General features: G+C 50.0%; 1 protein-coding gene across 2 annotated transcripts in view; it reads left to right on the top strand.

Annotated features, from left to right (window-relative positions):
- LOC144509185 (GATOR2 complex protein WDR24-like) overlaps positions 1-18,041 on the top strand; it is a 51,405-nt gene that overhangs the window by 16,139 nt on the left and 17,225 nt on the right. For both annotated transcript variants that reach the window (XM_078237625.1, XM_078237626.1), the window contains exons 2-4: positions 402-1,030; positions 6,714-6,891; positions 8,240-9,019. In XM_078237625.1, coding sequence (XP_078093751.1) covers positions 559-1,030; positions 6,714-6,891; positions 8,240-9,019 — 1,430 coding nt within the window. In that variant the 5' untranslated portion in view covers positions 402-558. The remainder of the gene's footprint in view (positions 1-401; positions 1,031-6,713; positions 6,892-8,239; positions 9,020-18,041) is intronic.

Genomic DNA, 18,041 nt, shown 5'->3' with positions numbered 1-18,041 from the left:
CTCTCCCCAATGGGGTTATAGATGTTCCATTGTTGAATAGACTTAAGGCTGGGATAGACAGAGCTTTTGGTCTCTCGGGGAATTTAGGGATACAGGGAGCGAGCAGGAAAATGTAGTTGCAGCTGAAGATCAACTATGATCTTATAGAATGATGGAGCAGACTCGATGGGCTGAATGGCCTACTCCTACTCCTATTTCTTAGCTTATTTTCTTTATAATAGTTAGGTAGCTTCCCTCTTCACTGTTTTTCGAAAAATTATAAATGTTTATAAAGAAAGGGTTTATGAATTTCACACTGTGCAGCCTGGGTGAGCATGTGGTTGGGATGGGTGGGGAATTGTGTGGCAGGGGTGAATGTATCTTCCCATGATCCCACACAATCCGTTTACTTCCTTTTGCAGGCCCGGTAACCATGGCGATGTTCATCAATGATTGACAGCTGTCAGCTTTACCCATCAGGCCCCGAGTGGGGAGGGGTAGTGAGGGGGAGGTGAAGATCAGTTGGCCGTGGACACAGCGGATCCCCCAAGTGACTGAGCAGGTCAAAGGTCGCCCGCCATGGCGAGAATGTCCACGGCATTGGGCGGCAGCGCCGTCGGTGGCAGGACCATGTTCTGCAACCTGGATGCTCCCGCCAACGCCATCAGCGTTTGCCGCGACGGCACCCAAGTGGCGGTCGCCGGACGGAACATCTTCAAAATCTACAGCATCGAGGAGGAGCAGTTCACTGAGAAGGCGAACCTCCGAGTAGGCCGCAAGCCCTCGCTCAATTTCAGCTGTGCCGACGTGGCCTGGCACCAGATGGAGGAGAACCTGCTGGCGACGGCAGCCACCAACGGCGCGGTGGTGACCTGGAACCTGGGCAAACAGTCCCGTAACAAGCAGGACCAGCTGTTCATGGAGCACAAGCGCACGGTTAACAAGGTTTGCTTCCACCCGGTGGAACTGTACATTTTACTGAGCGGCTCACAGGACGGCTCGATGAAGTGTTTCGACCTGAGGAGGAAGGAGTCCGTTTGCACTTTCTCAGGTAAGATCTCGACCGGCTGCGCAGGAGAATTCTGAGAGTCCAGCTTTATGGAAATGTCTGATTCACAACTCAATTGTCCATGGCTGCCCACCTCAAACATACCAATTAAAGCCAGGAGTAGGCCACTCGGCCCCTTCAGCCTGCTGTACCATTCAATAAGATCATGGCTGATCTAATTTGAATCTCAAGTCCACATTCCGGCCTGCTCCCCAATAAGCTTTCACCTCCATCAAGAATCTATCTAGCTCTGCCTTCAAAATATTCAAAGCCCTTTGAGGAAGAGAATTCCAGAGACTCACCACCTTCTGAGAAAAATATTCTCCACATCTCCCGTCTGAGATGTGGAGAATATTTTAAACTAGTTCTAGATTCTTCCACAAGAGGAAACATTCTTTCCACGTCCACCCTGTTAAGGCCCCTCAAGACCTTCTATGTTTCAATCAAGTAAACCACAAACATCGTTTTTCTTTTTTCTTTCATGGGACGTGGGCATCGCTGACTGGGCAACCATTTGTTGCCCATCGCTAGTTGCCCTTGAACTGAGTGTCTCGCTCGGCCATTTCAGAGGGCAGTTGAGAGTCAACCACATTGCTGTGGCTCTGGAGTCACATGTAGGCCAGACCGGGTAAGGACGGCAGATTTCCTTCCCTAAAGGACACTAGTGAAGCAGATGGGTTTTTGAAACAATCAACAATGGTTTCATGGTCAACCAAAGATGTGCGGGTTAGGTTGATTGGCCATGCTAAATTGACCCAAGTGTCAGGGGGATTAGCAGGGTAAATATTTGGGGTTACGGGAATAGGACCTGGGTGGGATTGTGGTCGGTGCAAACTTGATGGGCCAAATGGCCTCCTTCTGCACTGTAGGGATTCTGTGTTCTATGTTCTCTGGGACTAGCTTTCAATTCCAGATTTTATGAATTGAATGAATAAAATTTGTTGAATTGAATTAATTTATTAACCAGGGAAATGTGGTTGACTCTTCAATGGTCTCTGAAACAGCCTAGCAAGTTAACCTCCACAAAAGAAAACAAAAAGAAATGAAACTGGACGGACCACCCAGCATTGACCTGGGCACCAGAAACGAGAATGGCAAACCCAGCCCTGCCAACCCTGCAAAGTCCTCCTTACTAACATCTGGGGACTTGTGACAGACTGAGAGAGCTGTCTCATAGACTAGTCAGGAAATAGCCTGATAGAGGCATACTCACGGAATCATACTTTACAGATAATGTCTCAGTCACCACCATCATCATTCCTGTGGTATGTCCTGTCCCACCGACAGTGCGGACCCGGCAGAGGTGGCGGGTGGCACAGTGTATACAGTCGGGAAGGAGTTGTCCTGGGAGTCCTCAACATCAATCTCAGATGCCTGAAGTCTCATGGCATCAGGTCGAACATGGGTAAGGAAGCCTCCTGCTGATTACCAAGTACTGTCCCCCCTTGTCTGATGAATCAGTGTTTCCTCCATGTTGAACGCCATTTGGAGGAAGCACTGAGGGTGGTGGGTGCAGGATGCACTCTGGGTGGGGGAGTTCAATGTCCATCACCAAGAGTGGTTTGGTAATACCAGCATAGACCAAGTTGGCCGGGTCCGAAAGGACATCGCTGCTCGACTGGGTCTGTGGAGGTGGTGAAGGAACCAACAAGAGGGAAAAACATACTTGACCTCATTCTCAGAACCTGCCTGTCACAAATACATCTGACGGTATCAGTAAGAGTGACCACCGCACAGTCCTTGTGGAGACGAAGTCCCGCCTTCACATTGAGGAAACTCTCCGTCATGTTGTGTGGCACTACCATTGTACTAAATGGGATAGACTTTGAATAGACCCTGCAACTCAAGACTGGGCATCCATGAGACGCTGTGGGCCATCAACAGCAGCGGAATTGTACTCCAGCACAATCTGCAACCTCATGGCCTGACATATCCCCCACTCTACCATTACCATCAAGCCAGGGAATCAACCCTGGTTCAATAAAGAGTGCAGGAGGGCAATGCCAGGAGCAGCACCAGGCATATCTAAAATTGACGTATCAATCTGGTGAAGTTATAACACAGGACTACTTGCATACCAAACAGCATAAGCAGCAAGTGATAGAGCTAAGCAACGGATCAAATCTAAGCTCTGCAGTCCTTCCACAACCAGTCATAAATGGTGGTGGCCAATTAAACAACTCACTGGAGGAGGAGGCTCCACAAATATCCCCATCCTCAATGATGGAGGAGCCCAGCGCATCAGTGCAAAAGATAAGGCTGAAGTATTCGCAACAATCTTCAGCCAGAAGTGCCGAGTGGATGATCCATCTCGGCCTCCTCCAGTGGTCCCCAGCATCTCAAATGCCAGTCTCCAGCCAATTCGATTCACTCCATGTGATATCAAGAAACGGTTGGAGGCACTGGATACTGCAAAGGCAATGGGCCCGGATAACATTCCGGCAATAGTACTGAAGACTTGTGCTCCAGAACTTGCCGCTCCCCTAGCCAAGCTGTTCCTGTACAGTTACAACACTGACATCTACCCAACAATGTGGAAAATTGCCCAGGTATGTCCTGCACAAAAAGCAGGACAAATCCAACCCGACCAATTACCACCCCATCAGTCTACTCTGGAGGTCAATCACCTCAGCTCCAGGACATCTCTGCAGGAGTCCCTCAGGGTAGTGTCCTCGGCCCAACAATCTTCAGCTGCTTCATCAATGACCTTCCCTCTGTCATAAGGTCAGAAGTAGAGATGTTTGCTGATGATTGCACAATGTTCAGCACCATTCGCAACTCCTCAGATACTGAAGCAGTCCATGTTCAAATGCAGCAAGATCTGGACAATATCCAGACCTTGTCTGACAAGCGGTAAATAATATTTGCTCCACTCAAGTTCCAGGCAAAGACCATCTCCAACAAGAGAGGATCTAACCATTGCCCCTTGACATTCAATGGCAGTACATCACTCCCACTTATCAACAGCCTGGGGGTTACTATTGACCAGAAACTGAACTGGACTAGCCATATAAATACTGTGACTACCACAGCAGGTCAAAGGTTAGGAATCCTAAGGCAAGTAACTCACCCCCTGACCCTCCCAAAGCCTGTCCACCATCGACAAGGCACAAGCTAGGAGTGCGACGGAATACTCTCCACTCGCCTGGATAGGAGCGGCTCCAACAACACTCAAGAAGCTCAACACCATTCATAACAAAGCAGCCCACAGGATTGGCACCTCATCCACAAACATTCACTCCCTCCACCAACAACGCTCAGTAGCAGCAGTGTGTACCATCTACAAGATGCTCTGCAAGAGCAGCACCTTCCAAACCCATGACCACTACCAACTAGAAGGACAAGGGCAGCAGGTACCTGGAAACACCACTATCTGGAGGTTCCCCTCCAAGTCACTCACCATCCTGACTGGGAAATATATCAGCCATTCCTTCACTGTCGCTGGGTCAAAATCCTGGAACTCCCTCCCTAACAGCTCTGAAGTGGTTCAAGAACAGTAAGAAGTCTCACAACACCAGGTTAGTCACCAGTGATTCCAAATAAACCCATTGAGCTTTAACCTGGTGTTGTGAGACTTCTTACTGTGTCCACCCCAGTCCAAAGCCGGCATCCCCACACCGTGGTTCAAGAGGGCAGCTCACCACCACCTTCTCAAGGACAACTAGGAATGGGCCTGGCCATCCACTCCCATGTCCCGTAAATGAATTTGAAAAAAGTTCCAGCAGCTGCTTAGTGGGATTGAACCCATGTCTCCAAAGCATTAGTTTGGACCTTTGGATTACTAGTCTACTGACATTCCCATCTCACCACCATCTCCCCAAAGTTCCCTCAATTCCCAAAGTTCCTGTGTCAGTCTGATCCAGACCTCTGTGTCCTGTTAGACTCACCCTAATACTAATAATAATGGTTCTGTACTGAAGGGATTCTAAGATTCTAATCCCATGTGACAATGACCTTCTCCATTCTCCCTTGTCTCTGCCTCAGCTCATCTGAAACCCTCACCATGACATTCTTACACACAGACCTGACTATTCCAGTCCTCCCCTGACTAGCTTCCAAGCTTCCCCCCCCTCCGGAAACCTGAGGTCACCCAATACTCTGCTGCTGTTGCACCCACCCTTGTTCACCCATCACCCACGCTGCTCGCTGACCTAGACTGACTCTCCGTCTGCTTTAAAATTCTCACCCTCACGTTATAATCTCCCCATTCTCTCCATCGCCTCTCTTCTCCCTGTCACTCTAATCCCCAGCCCTCCAACCCTCTGCCCTCGATACATAGTCCACCTCCATCACTGGTGGCCGTCTTGGCTTTAAACTCTGAGATGCCCTCCCCTTGTCTCTCTTCCAAGATAGAACATAGAACAGTACAGCACAGAACAGGCCCTTCGGCCCACGATGTTGTGCCGAGCTTTATCTGAAACCATGATCAAGCTATCCCACTCCCTATCATCCTGGTGTGCTCCATGTGTCTATCCAATAACCGCTTAAATGTCCCTAAAGTGTCTGACTCCACTATCACTGCAGGCAGTCCATTCCACACCCCAACCACTCTCTGCGTAAAGAACCTACCTCAGACATCCTTCCTATATCTCCCACCATGAACCCTATAGTTATGCCCCCTTATAATAGCTCCATCCACCCGAGGAAATAGTCTTTGAACGTTCACTCTATCTATCCCCTTCATCATTTTATAAACCTCTATTAAGTCTCCCCTCAGCCTCCTCCGCTCCAGAGAGAACAGCCCTAGCTCCCTCAACCTTTCCTCATAAGACCTACCCTCCAAACCAGGCAGCATCCTGGTAAATCTCCTCTGCACTCTTTCCAGCGCTTCCACATCCTTCTTATAGTGAGGTGACCAGAACTGCACAACAAGATTCCAAATGTGGTCTCAACAAGGTCCTGTACAGTTGCAGCATAACCCCACGGCTCTTAAACTCCAAGATGTTCCTTAAAACCAGCCATGAGGAAGGACAGGGGTCAAGGACGCTTAATTTGCACTGTTAGCTCCTGAGTGACAGTCCCCTTCTCCAGTGCAGCACTGACAGTGTGCCGCAGAGTTGGAGGAGCTGTCTTGCAGACTGAGACCTTGTTAGCCTCTGAGGGCGATGTAAAAGATCTCATGCCAAGGGGGTACACCATGGTGTCTGTCTCTATAACTGGATGAGCTATTGTCATTGTCAAACTGCTGCTTGTGGGAGCTTGCTGTGCACAAATTGACTGCCACATTTCCTACATTACACAAGTGATGACACTTCAAAACTTCTTCACCTGTCTTAGAATAGAATAGAATCCCTACAGTGCAGAAGGAGGCCATTCAGCCCATCGAGTCTGCACCAACCACAATCCCACCCAGACCCTATCTCCATAGCCCCATGCATTTATCCTAGCTAGTACCCCTGCCATTAAGGGGCAATTTAGCATGGCCAATCCACCTAACCCGCACACCTTTGGACTGTGGGAGGAAACCCACGCAGACACAGAGGGAACGTGCAGACTCCACACAGACAGTGACCCAAGCCAGGATTCGAACCCGGGTCCCTGGGCGCTGTGGGGCAGCAGTGTGACTGTATCGCCCATCTCGCTGTCTTGGGAAAGTAGTAAGCTGGTTGTGGCGTGGGTGTAACTCTGGGCCCTTCTGTTAACCCGAAAAGCCTGTGACCGTACTGTGGTGCACTGCCTCCTGCAGGTCAGTCGGAGAGCGTGCGCAATGTCCACTTCAGTGTCCGAGACTTCTTCACCTTTGCTGCCACCTTCGAGAATGGCAACGTGCAGCTGTGGGACATGAGGAGACCAGACCGGTGTGAGCGAATGTTTACAGCGCACAATGGACCTGTCTTCTCCTGTGACTGGCACCCAGATGACAGGTAGGACAGAGTATGTGGCGAGGGCAGCATTGCGTGTGTGTTTGTACATAGAGATGTACAGGTACAGGTGTAAACACATGGCTACAAGTACAGTACACCATTCTGCGTGGGTTGCTACCACATTACACAGTAAGATTCCATCACCAGCAAAGGATTTTGTTCTTGGGATGTGGGTGCCGCTGGCTAGGCCAGCATTCATTGCCCATCACTAGTTGCCCTTGAGGTGGCGAGCTGCCTACTTGAACCACTGCAGTCTACGTGGTGCAGGTACACCCACAGTGCTGTTAGGGAGGGAGTTCCAGGATTTTGACAGTGAAGCAACGATGATATCATTCCTGAGGTTAGAGTTATTTACAGCAAACAAGGAGGAAACAATCTAGTCAGCCCTATTCTCTCTCGCTCCATCCCAGAACCCTGTGTGCTTATTTTCCTCAACTGTCCATCCAATTTCCTTTTGAAATCATTGTTTCCATTTGCACCGTGGGCAGTGAGTTGCAGCTCATTAACACTCGCTGGGTATTTAAGTCCATCCTCACATTCCTGCATGTCCCTGCCCCCAGACCTCCCAGCATCCTTTGCCCAAAATCTTAAACCTGTGCGTGGCCTAGTCTTTGTCCTATCAGCCCAATGGCAACAGCTTTTCCTTATCCAAATCTGTAATACTCTTGTTCACATCCTTCAAATCTCCCCTCAATCTCCTTCGCTCCACGAGGAACAACCCCTTCTCCTCCAACCCTAAGCCCGGAGCTAAAATGCCCCCATCCCGGCCTGGAACCATTCTGGTGAATCCCCTCTGCACCCTCTCACATTCTTCCTAAATTGAGCAGAATTGGGGCCTAAACCCGGGCTTTGTACAGGTTCAGCATCATTTTCCTCCTTTTGTCCTCAGTGCCTTTATGTATGAAGCCCAAGATGCTTTGCAAACCGCTCTCAATATGTCCGGCCGCCTTCATTGATTGGTGCTCATGAACCCGCAGGTGTCTCTGTCCCTGCTCACTCTCCAGAATTGTGCCATTGGCTCGATCCTGTCTCTCTCTATCCCTTTGCCAAAACGTATCACCTCACACCTCCCTGTATTAGATTCCATCTGCCACTTCTCTGCCCATTCAGTCAGCCGATCTGTGTCCTGTTCCAGCTGATTTGTATCACCCGGATTCTGTCACTGGCTCACGTTTGGTATCATTGGCAGAGATTGTAATTTTACTCTGAAATCACCGGGAGGATGTTAGCGTGTGGGGAACTCTCTGTGTTACTGATGGTACCTTAGAGTTGGTACAGTGTGTTCAAATACAGTCTCCAGAGCCGTGCTTGTTGGGACAGTCTTCACTTCTTTACATGTCTTCTGTAGGGGTTGCCTGGTGACTGGAGGCCGCGACAAGATGGTTAAAGTGTGGGACCTGACTGGTTACAAGGCCAGGGAGATGTACTGTGTCCAGACCATCGCCTCTGTGGCACACGTGCTTTGGCGCCCAGACAGGAAGTACCACATTGCCACCTGCTCCATGATGGTTGACCACAACATTTACGTCTGGGATGTCCGCAGACCCTACGTCCCCTTTGCCATGTTTGAGGAACACAAGGATGTCACCACTGGCATTGCCTGGCGCAATGCCCACGACCCCCACTTCCTCCTCTCTGGGTCAAAGGACAGCACCCTCTACCACCACTTCTTCAAGGATGCCCAGCGGCCGGCTAGCCGGGCTGTCCCCGAAGGCCTGTGCTTCGGCTTGTTTGGTGACGTGGCGTTCGCCGTCAAAGAGGACCTGTGCTCGGCCGAGTCCCACCGCAAGTCCTTCGGTGCAGACCGCCGCTACCCCTTCTTCTTCATCCGCCGGCAGGACCCCGCCGAGCAGTTCACCAACGTGTCGAGCACCCTCAACCTCTTCGAGACCCAGCCCGGCGCCGCCTCCATGGAGTGGTTCGCCGAGACGGCCAGGCGGTACTGCCTGAGCGGTGGGCCGCTGCCTGAGCTGTGTGACCGCAACGCTAACGTGGCCCGGGAACTGAAACGCTACCAGGTGGCACAGATCTGGATGATGCTGAAGATCATTTACGCGGGGGCGTGTGCTGCAGGGGCTGCGGGCAACATGGTGCCAGGTGCTGGCAAGGCGGGTCACCCCCTCAGCAGGTACAGTATCCCCAGGGCATCCTCAGACATGGGTTATAACACTCAACATACATACAACACATCAAAACTGTCACACACAGGGTAGCACAATTGTCTTTTTAATATTCATTCATGGGGTGTGAGCTGGCCAGCGTTTATTGTCCATTCCTAATTGCCTGAGGGCAGTTGAGAGTCAACCACATTGCTGTGGCTCTGGAGTCACATGTAGGCCAGACCGGGTAAGGACGGCAGATTTCCTTCCATAAAGGGCATGAGTAAACCAGATGGATTTTTCAGACAATGGTTTCATAATCATCATTCCAGATTTTTATTGAATTCAAATTTCACCATCTGCTGTGGCAGGATTTGAACCTGGGTCCCCAGAACATTACCCTGAGTCTCTGGGTTACTAGTCCAGTGACAATCCCACTACACCACCGCCTTCCCTACATGCATTCATACAGCACTTTCAATGTTGTAAACTGGCCCAAGGCCCTTTGTGATCAAAAGGTGATAACATGACCATAAGCTTGGTTAAAGTGGTCGGTTTTCAGGACAATCTAAATGAGGAGAGGCAGTGAGGGGGGAGAGGGTCAGGAGGAACACCCTGAGTTCAGCGCCAAGGCAGGTTGAAGGCACAAGCCCCAGTCGTGAGGTGATTAGAATCAGCTGTTGTCAAAAGGCCAAAGTCGGAGGAGTGCAGATATCGTGAAAACTCATAGAGATCGAGGATGTGACAGAGAGATAGAGAGAGAGAGAGAAGGGGAGAGACAGAGAGAGATAGGGAGAGAGAGATAGAGAGACAGAGAGAGAGAAAGGGAGAGAGAGATAGGGAGAGAGAGAGATAGATAGAGAGAGAGATAGAGAGAGAGAGAGAAAGGGAGAGACAGAGAGAGATAGGGAGAGAGAGATAGAGAGACAGAGAGAGAGAAAGGGAGAGAGAGATAGAGATAGGGAGAGAGAGAGATAGAGAGAGAGAGAGAAAGGGAGAGACAGAGAGAGATAGGGAGAGAGAGATAGAGAGACAGAGAGAGAGAGAGAGAAAGGGAGAGAGAGATAGAGATAGGGAGAGAGAGAGATAGAGACAGAGATAGGGAGAGAGAGAGAAAGGGAGAGAGACAGAGAGAGATAGGGAGAGAGAGACAGAGAGAGAAAGGGAGAGAGAGATAGAGAGAGACAGAGAGAGATAGGGAGAGAGAGACAGAGAGAGAAAGGGAGAGAGAGATAGAGACAGAAAGAGAGATAGGGAGACAGAGATAGAGACAGAGATAGAGAGAGAGAGAGAAAGAGAGAGAGAGATAGGGGAGAGAGATAGAGAGAGAGAGAGAAAGGGAGAGACAGAGAGAGATAGGGAGATAGAGATAGGGAGAGAGAGAGATAGAGAGAGAGAGAGAGAGAAAGGGAGAGACAGAGAGAGATAGGGAGAGAGAGATAGAGAGACAGAGAGAGAGAGAGAGAGAAAGGGAGAGAGAGATAGAGATAGGGAGAGAGAGAGATAGAGAGAGACAGAGATAGGGAGAGAGAGAGAAAGGGAGAGAGACAGAGAGAGATAGGGAGAGAGAGACAGAGAGAGAAAGGGAGAGAGAGATAGAGAGAGACAGAGAGAGATAGGGAGAGAGAGACAGAGAGAGAAAGGGAGAGACAGAGAGAGAAAGGGAGAGACAGAGAGAGATAGGGAGAGAGAGAGAGAGATAGGGAGAGAGAGATAGAGAGACAGAGAGAGAGAGAGAGAGAAAGGGAGAGAGAGATAGAGATAGGGAGAGAGAGAGATAGAGAGAGACAGAGATAGGGAGAGAGAGAGAAAGGGAGAGAGACAGAGAGAGAAAGGGAGAGAGAGATAGAGAGAGACAGAGAGAGATAGGGAGAGAGAGACAGAGAGAGAAAGGGAGAGACAGAGAGAGAAAGGGAGAGACAGAGAGAGATAGGGAGAGAGAGAGAGAGATAGGGAGAGAGAGAGATAGAGAGATAGAGAGAGAGAGAGAAAGGGAGAGACAGAGAGAGATAGGGAGAGAGAGATAGAGAGACAGAGAGAGAGAGAGAGAAAGGGAGAGAGAGATAGAGATAGGGAGAGAGAGAGATAGAGAGAGACAGAGATAGGGAGAGAGAGAGAAAGGGAGAGAGACAGAGAGAGATAGGGAGAGAGAGACAGAGAGAGAAAGGGAGAGAGAGATAGAGAGAGACAGAGAGAGATAGGGAGAGAGAGACAGAGAGAGAAAGGGAGAGACAGAGAGAGATAGGGAGAGAGAGATAGAGATAGGGAGAGATAGAGAGATAGAGAGAGAGAGAGAAAGGGAGAGACAGAGAGAGATAGGGAGAGAGAGATAGAGAGACAGAGAGAGAGAGAGAAAGGGAGAGGGAGATAGAGATAGGGAGAGACAGAGATAGGGAGAGAGAGAGAAAGGGAGAGAGACAGAGAGAGATAGGGAGAGAGAGACAGAGAGAGAAAGGGAGAGAGAGATAGAGAGAGACAGAGAGAGATAGGGAGAGAGAGACAGAGAGAGAAAGGGAGAGAGAGATAGAGAGAGACAGAAAGAGAGATAGGGAGACAGAGATAGAGAGAGAGAGAGAAAGAGAGAGAGAGATAGGGGAGAGAGATAGAGAGGGAGAAAGGGAGATAGGGAAAGAGAGATAGGGAGAGAGAGATAGAGAGAGACAGAGAGAGAGAGATAGGGAGAGAGAGATAGAGAGAGACAGGGAGAGAGATAGGGAGAGAGAGATAGAGAGACAGAGAGACAGAGAGATAGAGAGAGAGAGAGCAAGGGAGAGAGAGGGAGAGAGAGAGAGATAGGGAGAGAGAGAGACAGAGAATAAAGAGAGAGAGATAGAGGGGGCGATTCTCCCATTGCGACCCGCTAATTTTTTGATGGGTTGGGTTGGGAGACGCGTGCGCTGATTCACGGGATTCACGCTTGAGTTCCCGACACATGCGATCTCCCACCGCCAGAGAGCAGGTGCAGTCGGGACCATGCTGGAAACCAGTGGGAAGACCAGGTAAGTGATTTGAATCTATTTTTAATGTGATTTAAATGTGATTATTGGGCCCGGGACTGAATTCTCTGGACCCGATAGCATCTCCCACCCTGTCAGTATAAATTCACTCCAGTGGGGTTCAGACTAGCTCCCCACTTTCAGGGAACTAGCGGGACACCCCGCTGGAGTGAAGGGGGGGCAACCGGAGCCCCCCCCGAGGGGGTTTGGTGGTGGGTGGGTGGTGTCCCCTGGGCATGGGCCCCCTGGCAGTGCCAGCCTGTGCCCTCAGCACTGCCCAAGGAGCAAAATGCCCATGCCTAGGAGGCACCTTGGCACTGCCCACCGGGCATGGGGCAGTGCCAAGAGGGCAGGGTCTATTGTGGGTGGGGCATGGGAACGATCGGTGGGGGTAGGGAGTCCCGCTGCCACTCTGCATTGGAATTGGTCAGGGCATGAGGGAGGGCAGCGATTGGGGCGGGCTGGGGTGTTAGTCTGCAGGGGGAGGGGGCTCTGCTGGGGTGAGGGGGGTGGGGGATCGCCACTGCTGGGGTAGGGGGGGTGGGCTGGACATCGGAGCGCTTGGGGGCAGGGGGAGGGGTCAGGGCTGGCCCGGGAATGGTCATGGGGGCCATGATTGGGCCGTGGAGGGGGGCTGGAGGGGCAGCACTGCGGGGGTCCCGGGCTGGCCAGCGACGGAGCTGGCAACAAACGGGGAGACTGACAGATCGGGGCCACTGCGCATGCGCAGAGTTCCAGAACTGTCAGACTCCGGCGCGAATAGGCCCCGCCGTCCCCCGTGCTTTTAATGAGATTCACAATTGGGACCTCTGCAGTGCACAGAGTGCAGAGATTCTAGTGTGACTCCCACTGAAAAAAAAGCGTGATTTACACCAGTTTTCCTGCCAATCCAGCACTTAGAATTCTTTTGGGAGAATCGCCCCCAGAGAGAGAGAGATACAGAGAGAAAGAGAGACAGAGAGAAATAGAGAGAGAGAGAGATACAGAGAGAAAGAGAGACAGAGAGAAATAGAGAGAGAGATAGGGAGTGTAATAAGTCTTCAGAGGCAGAAGTCCCTTCACCAAAATTCCTTTATTTACAATTCCACCAGCAGTACACAGAGTGCTCGCAGTCAGCAGTCTACCTTCGGGGGTGCCAGAGGAACTGACAGTCCCAGTTAAATACAAGGAAAAGTCTTCCTGATTGGCCCATCAATTGGCTCCTTAATCAAGGAGTTCATATGGCTTGTTTGAAGTCATTACAGGGAGAGAGATAGGGAGAGAGATAGGGAGAGAGATAGGGAGAGAGATAGGGAGAGAGATAGGGAGAGAGATAGGGAGAGAGATAGGGAGAGAGATAGGGAGAGAGATTGGGAGAGAGATTGGGAGAGGGATTGGGAGAGGGATTGGGAGAGGGATTGGGAGAGGGATTGGGAGAGGGATTGGGAGAGGGATTGGGAGAGGGATTGGGAGAGGGATTGGGAGAGGGATTGGGAGAGGGATTGGGAGAGGGATTGGGAGAGGGATTGGGAGAGGGATTGGGAGAGGGATTGGGAGAGGGATTGGGAGAGGGATTGGGAGAGGGATAGGGAGAGAGATAGCGAAAGAGATAGAGAGAGAGGGAGAGAGAGAGGGAGAGAGAGAGGGAGAGAGAGAGGGAGAGAGAGAGGGAGAGAGAGAGGGAGAGAGAGAGGGAGATAGCGAAAGAGATAGGGAGAGAGAGAGGGAGAGAGATAGAGATAGGGAGAGAGAGAGGGAGGGAGATAGGGAAAGAGAGGGAGGGAGAGAGATAGAGATATAGAGATAGGGAGAGAGAGATAGGAAGAGAGATAGATAGGCAGAGAGATAGAGAGAAAGATAAAGAGTTAGGGCGATAGAAAGAGAGATAGAGAGAGATTGGGTGTGATGGAGAGAGATTGGGAGAGAGACCTCTCCGTCCTTTCCGATTACTGGATTCGATGCTATCGCACTATTTTGGTGAAGGTCGAGATGGGGGAGAAGTTTTTTCTTGGGGAGAGCAGTAACACCAGGTTGGATATTTTATGGTTACACCTTTTAAAATTTGCTCTGAAAAGAACAGTTATCGCCTCAAGAAGTTTAAATATTTTTTTCTTAGTGTCACATGTAGGCTTACATTAACACTGCAATGAAGTTACTGTGAAAATCCCCTAGTCACCACACTCCGGCGCCTGTTCGGGTAACACTGAGGGAGAATTTAGCACGGCCAATGCACCCTAACCAGCACGTCTTTCAGACTGTGGGAGGAAACCGGAGCACCCGGAGGAAACCCACGCAGACACGGGGAGAACGTGCAGACTCCGCACAGACAGTGACCCGAGCCGGGAATCGAACCCAGGTCCCTGGCGCTGTGAGGCAGCAGTGTTGCCGCCCCGCACCGATAGGACTCGATGTTTCAGGCACCACATTCTGGAGCAATAACTTGACAAGTGAAAGAGGAGGTTGTAGAGAGTGGAGGATGGGCAGGATTTACTGCTGATTGGTCAGGCTATTGTGTGTGTAATAGGTTGGTATGTGATAACATCCTGGCTGCTGATTGGTCTGATTGTGTTTCTTGAGTAAGGGTGGTCAGACGTCACTGATATGAAGGTGACTGTCTTGGGGATGGTGTGGCATTGGTTAATCGCCATGATGCATCGAGTATGCCAGTGTGCGATGGATGAGATAAGTCTAAAACTGGATCACTGGATGTGATGGTTCTTAAGTTGAGAGTCTTTGACAATTACCAATTTGTCCCGTTCACTGTATTTGAAATAGGTTTGATGTTCCTTGAGTTTTGATTGTAGGCTGTGACCTGTTTTCCGAATGTAAACAGGCCGACGATCACAGAGAATGCTGTAAATCCCTTGTTTAGAAGAACAAAGAACAGTATAGCACAGGAACAGGCCCTTCGGCCCTCCAAGCCTGTGCCGACCATGATGCCTGCCTAAACTAAAACCGTATGCACTTACAGAGCCCGTATCCTCCCATTCCCATCATATTCATGTATTCGTCTCGATGCCCCTTAAATGCCGCTATCGTACCCGCTCCCACCACCTCCCCGGGCAGCGCGTTCCAGACATTCACCACCCTCTGTGTAAAAAAATTGCCTCGCACATCTCCTCTAAACTTTTCCCCACGCACCTTAAACCCATGTCCCCTCGTACTTGACTTTTCTACCCTAGGAAAGAGCATCTGACTATCCACTCCGTCCATGCCTCTCATAATCTTGTAAACCTCTATCAGGTCGCCCCTCAACCTCTGTCGTTCCAGTGAGAACAAACCGAGTTTATCCAACCTCTCCTCATAGCTAATACCCTCCAGACCAGGCAACATCCTGATAAACCTCTTCTGTACCCTCTCCAAAGCATCCACATCCTTCTGGTAGTGTGGCGACCAGAATTGTACACAATATTCTCAATGAGGCCGAACTAAGGTTCTGTGCAGCTGCAGCACAACCTGCCAATTTTTATACTCAATGCCCCAACCAATGGAGGCAAGCATGCCGTATGCCTTCTTGACAACCTTATCCACCTGCGTTGCCACTTTCAGTGATCGATGGACATGTACACCCAGATCTCTCTGCCTGTCAACACTCCTAAGGGTTCTACCATTTACTGTATAATTCCTACATGCATTGGACCTTCCAAATTGCATTACCTCACACTTGTCCAGATTAAACTCCATCTGCCATTTCTCTGTCCAAGTCGCCAACCGGTCTATATTTATTGTGAGATTTTTCTTGTTGTTATGAGTATGAAGAATGTGGTGGAATCTTCAGTGATGTGTGTGGGCTTTCTGTACCCACTGAGGGATGATGGATAGTCCAGGTCTCTGAAGAGTTCATAATAGATTTGATGTGATGGCGTGAGAGACTCTGTGATGAGAACATGGAGAAATGGTACAGAGAGTTGTTGTTCCACCTCCCTGGTAAATATTCAAATGTTGATGGTTAAATTGTTGTAGGAAGCTAAAGAGCTCTGTGCTATCATTTGCTGAAAGGGCGGCACGGTAGCACAGTGGTTAGCACTGCGGCTTCACAGCTCCAGGGACCTGGGTTCGATTCCCACTCGGGTCACTGTCTGTGTGGAGTTTGCACATTCTCCTCGTGTCTGCATGGGTTTCCTCCGGGTGCTCCGGTTTCCTCCCACAGTCCAAAGATGTGCGGGTTAGGTTGATTGGCTGTGCTAAAATTGCCCCTTAGTGTCCTGAGATGAGTAGGTTAGAGGGATTAGTGGGTAAAATATGTAGGGATATGGGGGTAGGGCCTGGGTGGGATTGTGGTCGGTGCAGACTCGATGGGCCGAATGGCCTCTTTCTGCACTGTAGGGTTCTATGATCTATGATCTATGATCTATGAAAGCGTTATTGATAGTTTCAAAGCCGTAGTTTAAGTTGAAGACTCACTGTTTGCCCAAACTCCTCCATGAAGGTGTTCGCGATGATTGGTGACAATGGAGATCCCATCACAGCATCATTTATTTGTTTGAATTGTACACTCCCTGGAGTCAGAGTCATACAGCACAGAAGAGGCCCTTCGGCCCATCAACCCTGCACCGACAAAACTACACTAATCTACACTAATCCCACTTGCCAGCATTTAGCCCATAGCCTTGAATGTTCTGACATTTCAAGTGCTCATCCACATACCTTTCACAGATCGTGAGGGTTTCCCTACACCATCCTCCCAGGCAGCGCATTCCAGACTCCCACCACCCTCTGGGTGAAAAATCTTTTCCTCAAATCCCCTCTAAGCCACCTTAAAATTATGCCCCCTCATTACTGACCCCTCAACCAAGGGGAGCAGCTGCTCCCTATTCACCCTGTCCCTACCCCTCATAATCGTAGACACCTCAATCATGTCCCCCCTCAGCCTTCTCTGCTCTAGAGAAAACAATCCAAACCTATCCAGTCTCTCCTTATCGTTCAAATGCTCCGTCCCAGGCAGCATCCTGGTGAATCTCCTCTGTACCCCCTCTAGTGCAATCACATCCTTCCTATAGTGAGGTGACCAGAATTGCACACAGTGCTCCAGCTGTGGCCTCACCAACACATTGTACAGCTCCAACATCACCTCCTCGCTCTTATACTCTATGAAGACAAGTGTCCAATTTGTCTTCTTAACTATCCTGTTAACCTGTTCTGCTGCCTTCAGGGATCTGTGGACAAACACCCTGAGATCCATCTGTTCCTCTGAGCTTCCCAGTGTCCTGCCATTCATTAAATACACCCTTGTCTTGTTACTCCTTCCAAAGTGCATCACCTCACACTTATCAGGGTTAAATTCCATCTGCCACTGCTCTGTCTATCTGACCAACCCATCTACAACCTTCCTGCAACCTTCCCCCTCACTGTTAACCACCCTACCAATCTTCGTGTCATCCACAAACTTACCTATCACCCCCCCTCCCCCCCCCACCCCCCCGCCACATACTCATCTATATCATTTAAATATAACAGACCTAACACTGATCCCTGTGGTACCCCACTGGATACCGGCCTCCAGTCATACAAACAGCCTTCTTCCACCACCCTCTGTCTCCTACCACTCAGTAAGAAGTTTAACAACACCAGGTTAAAGTCCAACAGGTTTATTTGGTAGCAAAAGCCACACAAGCTTTCGGAGCTGCAAGCCCCTTCTTCAGGTGAGTGGGAATTCTGTTCACAAACAGAGCATATAAAGACACAAACTCAATTTACATGAATAATGGTTGGAATGCAAATACTTACAACTAATCAAGTCTTTAAGAAACAAAACAACATGAGTGGAGAGAGCATCAAGACAGGCTAAAAAGATGTGTATTGTCTCCAGACAAGACAGCCAGTGAAACTCTGTGGGGGTTACAAATAGTGGGACATGAACCCAATATCCCGGTTGAGGCCGTCCTCGTGTGTGCGGAACTTGGCTATCAGTTTCTGCTCAGCGACTCTGCGCCGTCGTGTGTCGCGAAGGCCGCCTTGGAGAACGCTGAATACCCCAGTCCAACGCCGGCATCTCCACATCATTCCTACCACTCAGCCAGTTTTAGATCCATCTTCCCAAGTTACCCTGGATCCCAGGTGTTCTTACCTTCTTTAT

This window comes from Mustelus asterias, chromosome 21 (assembly GCF_964213995.1).
Source record: "Mustelus asterias chromosome 21, sMusAst1.hap1.1, whole genome shotgun sequence".
NCBI lineage: Eukaryota > Metazoa > Chordata > Chondrichthyes > Carcharhiniformes > Triakidae > Mustelus > Mustelus asterias.
Note: the sequence above shows the minus strand (reverse complement) of the source record. Positions and strands in the feature narration are given on the sequence as shown.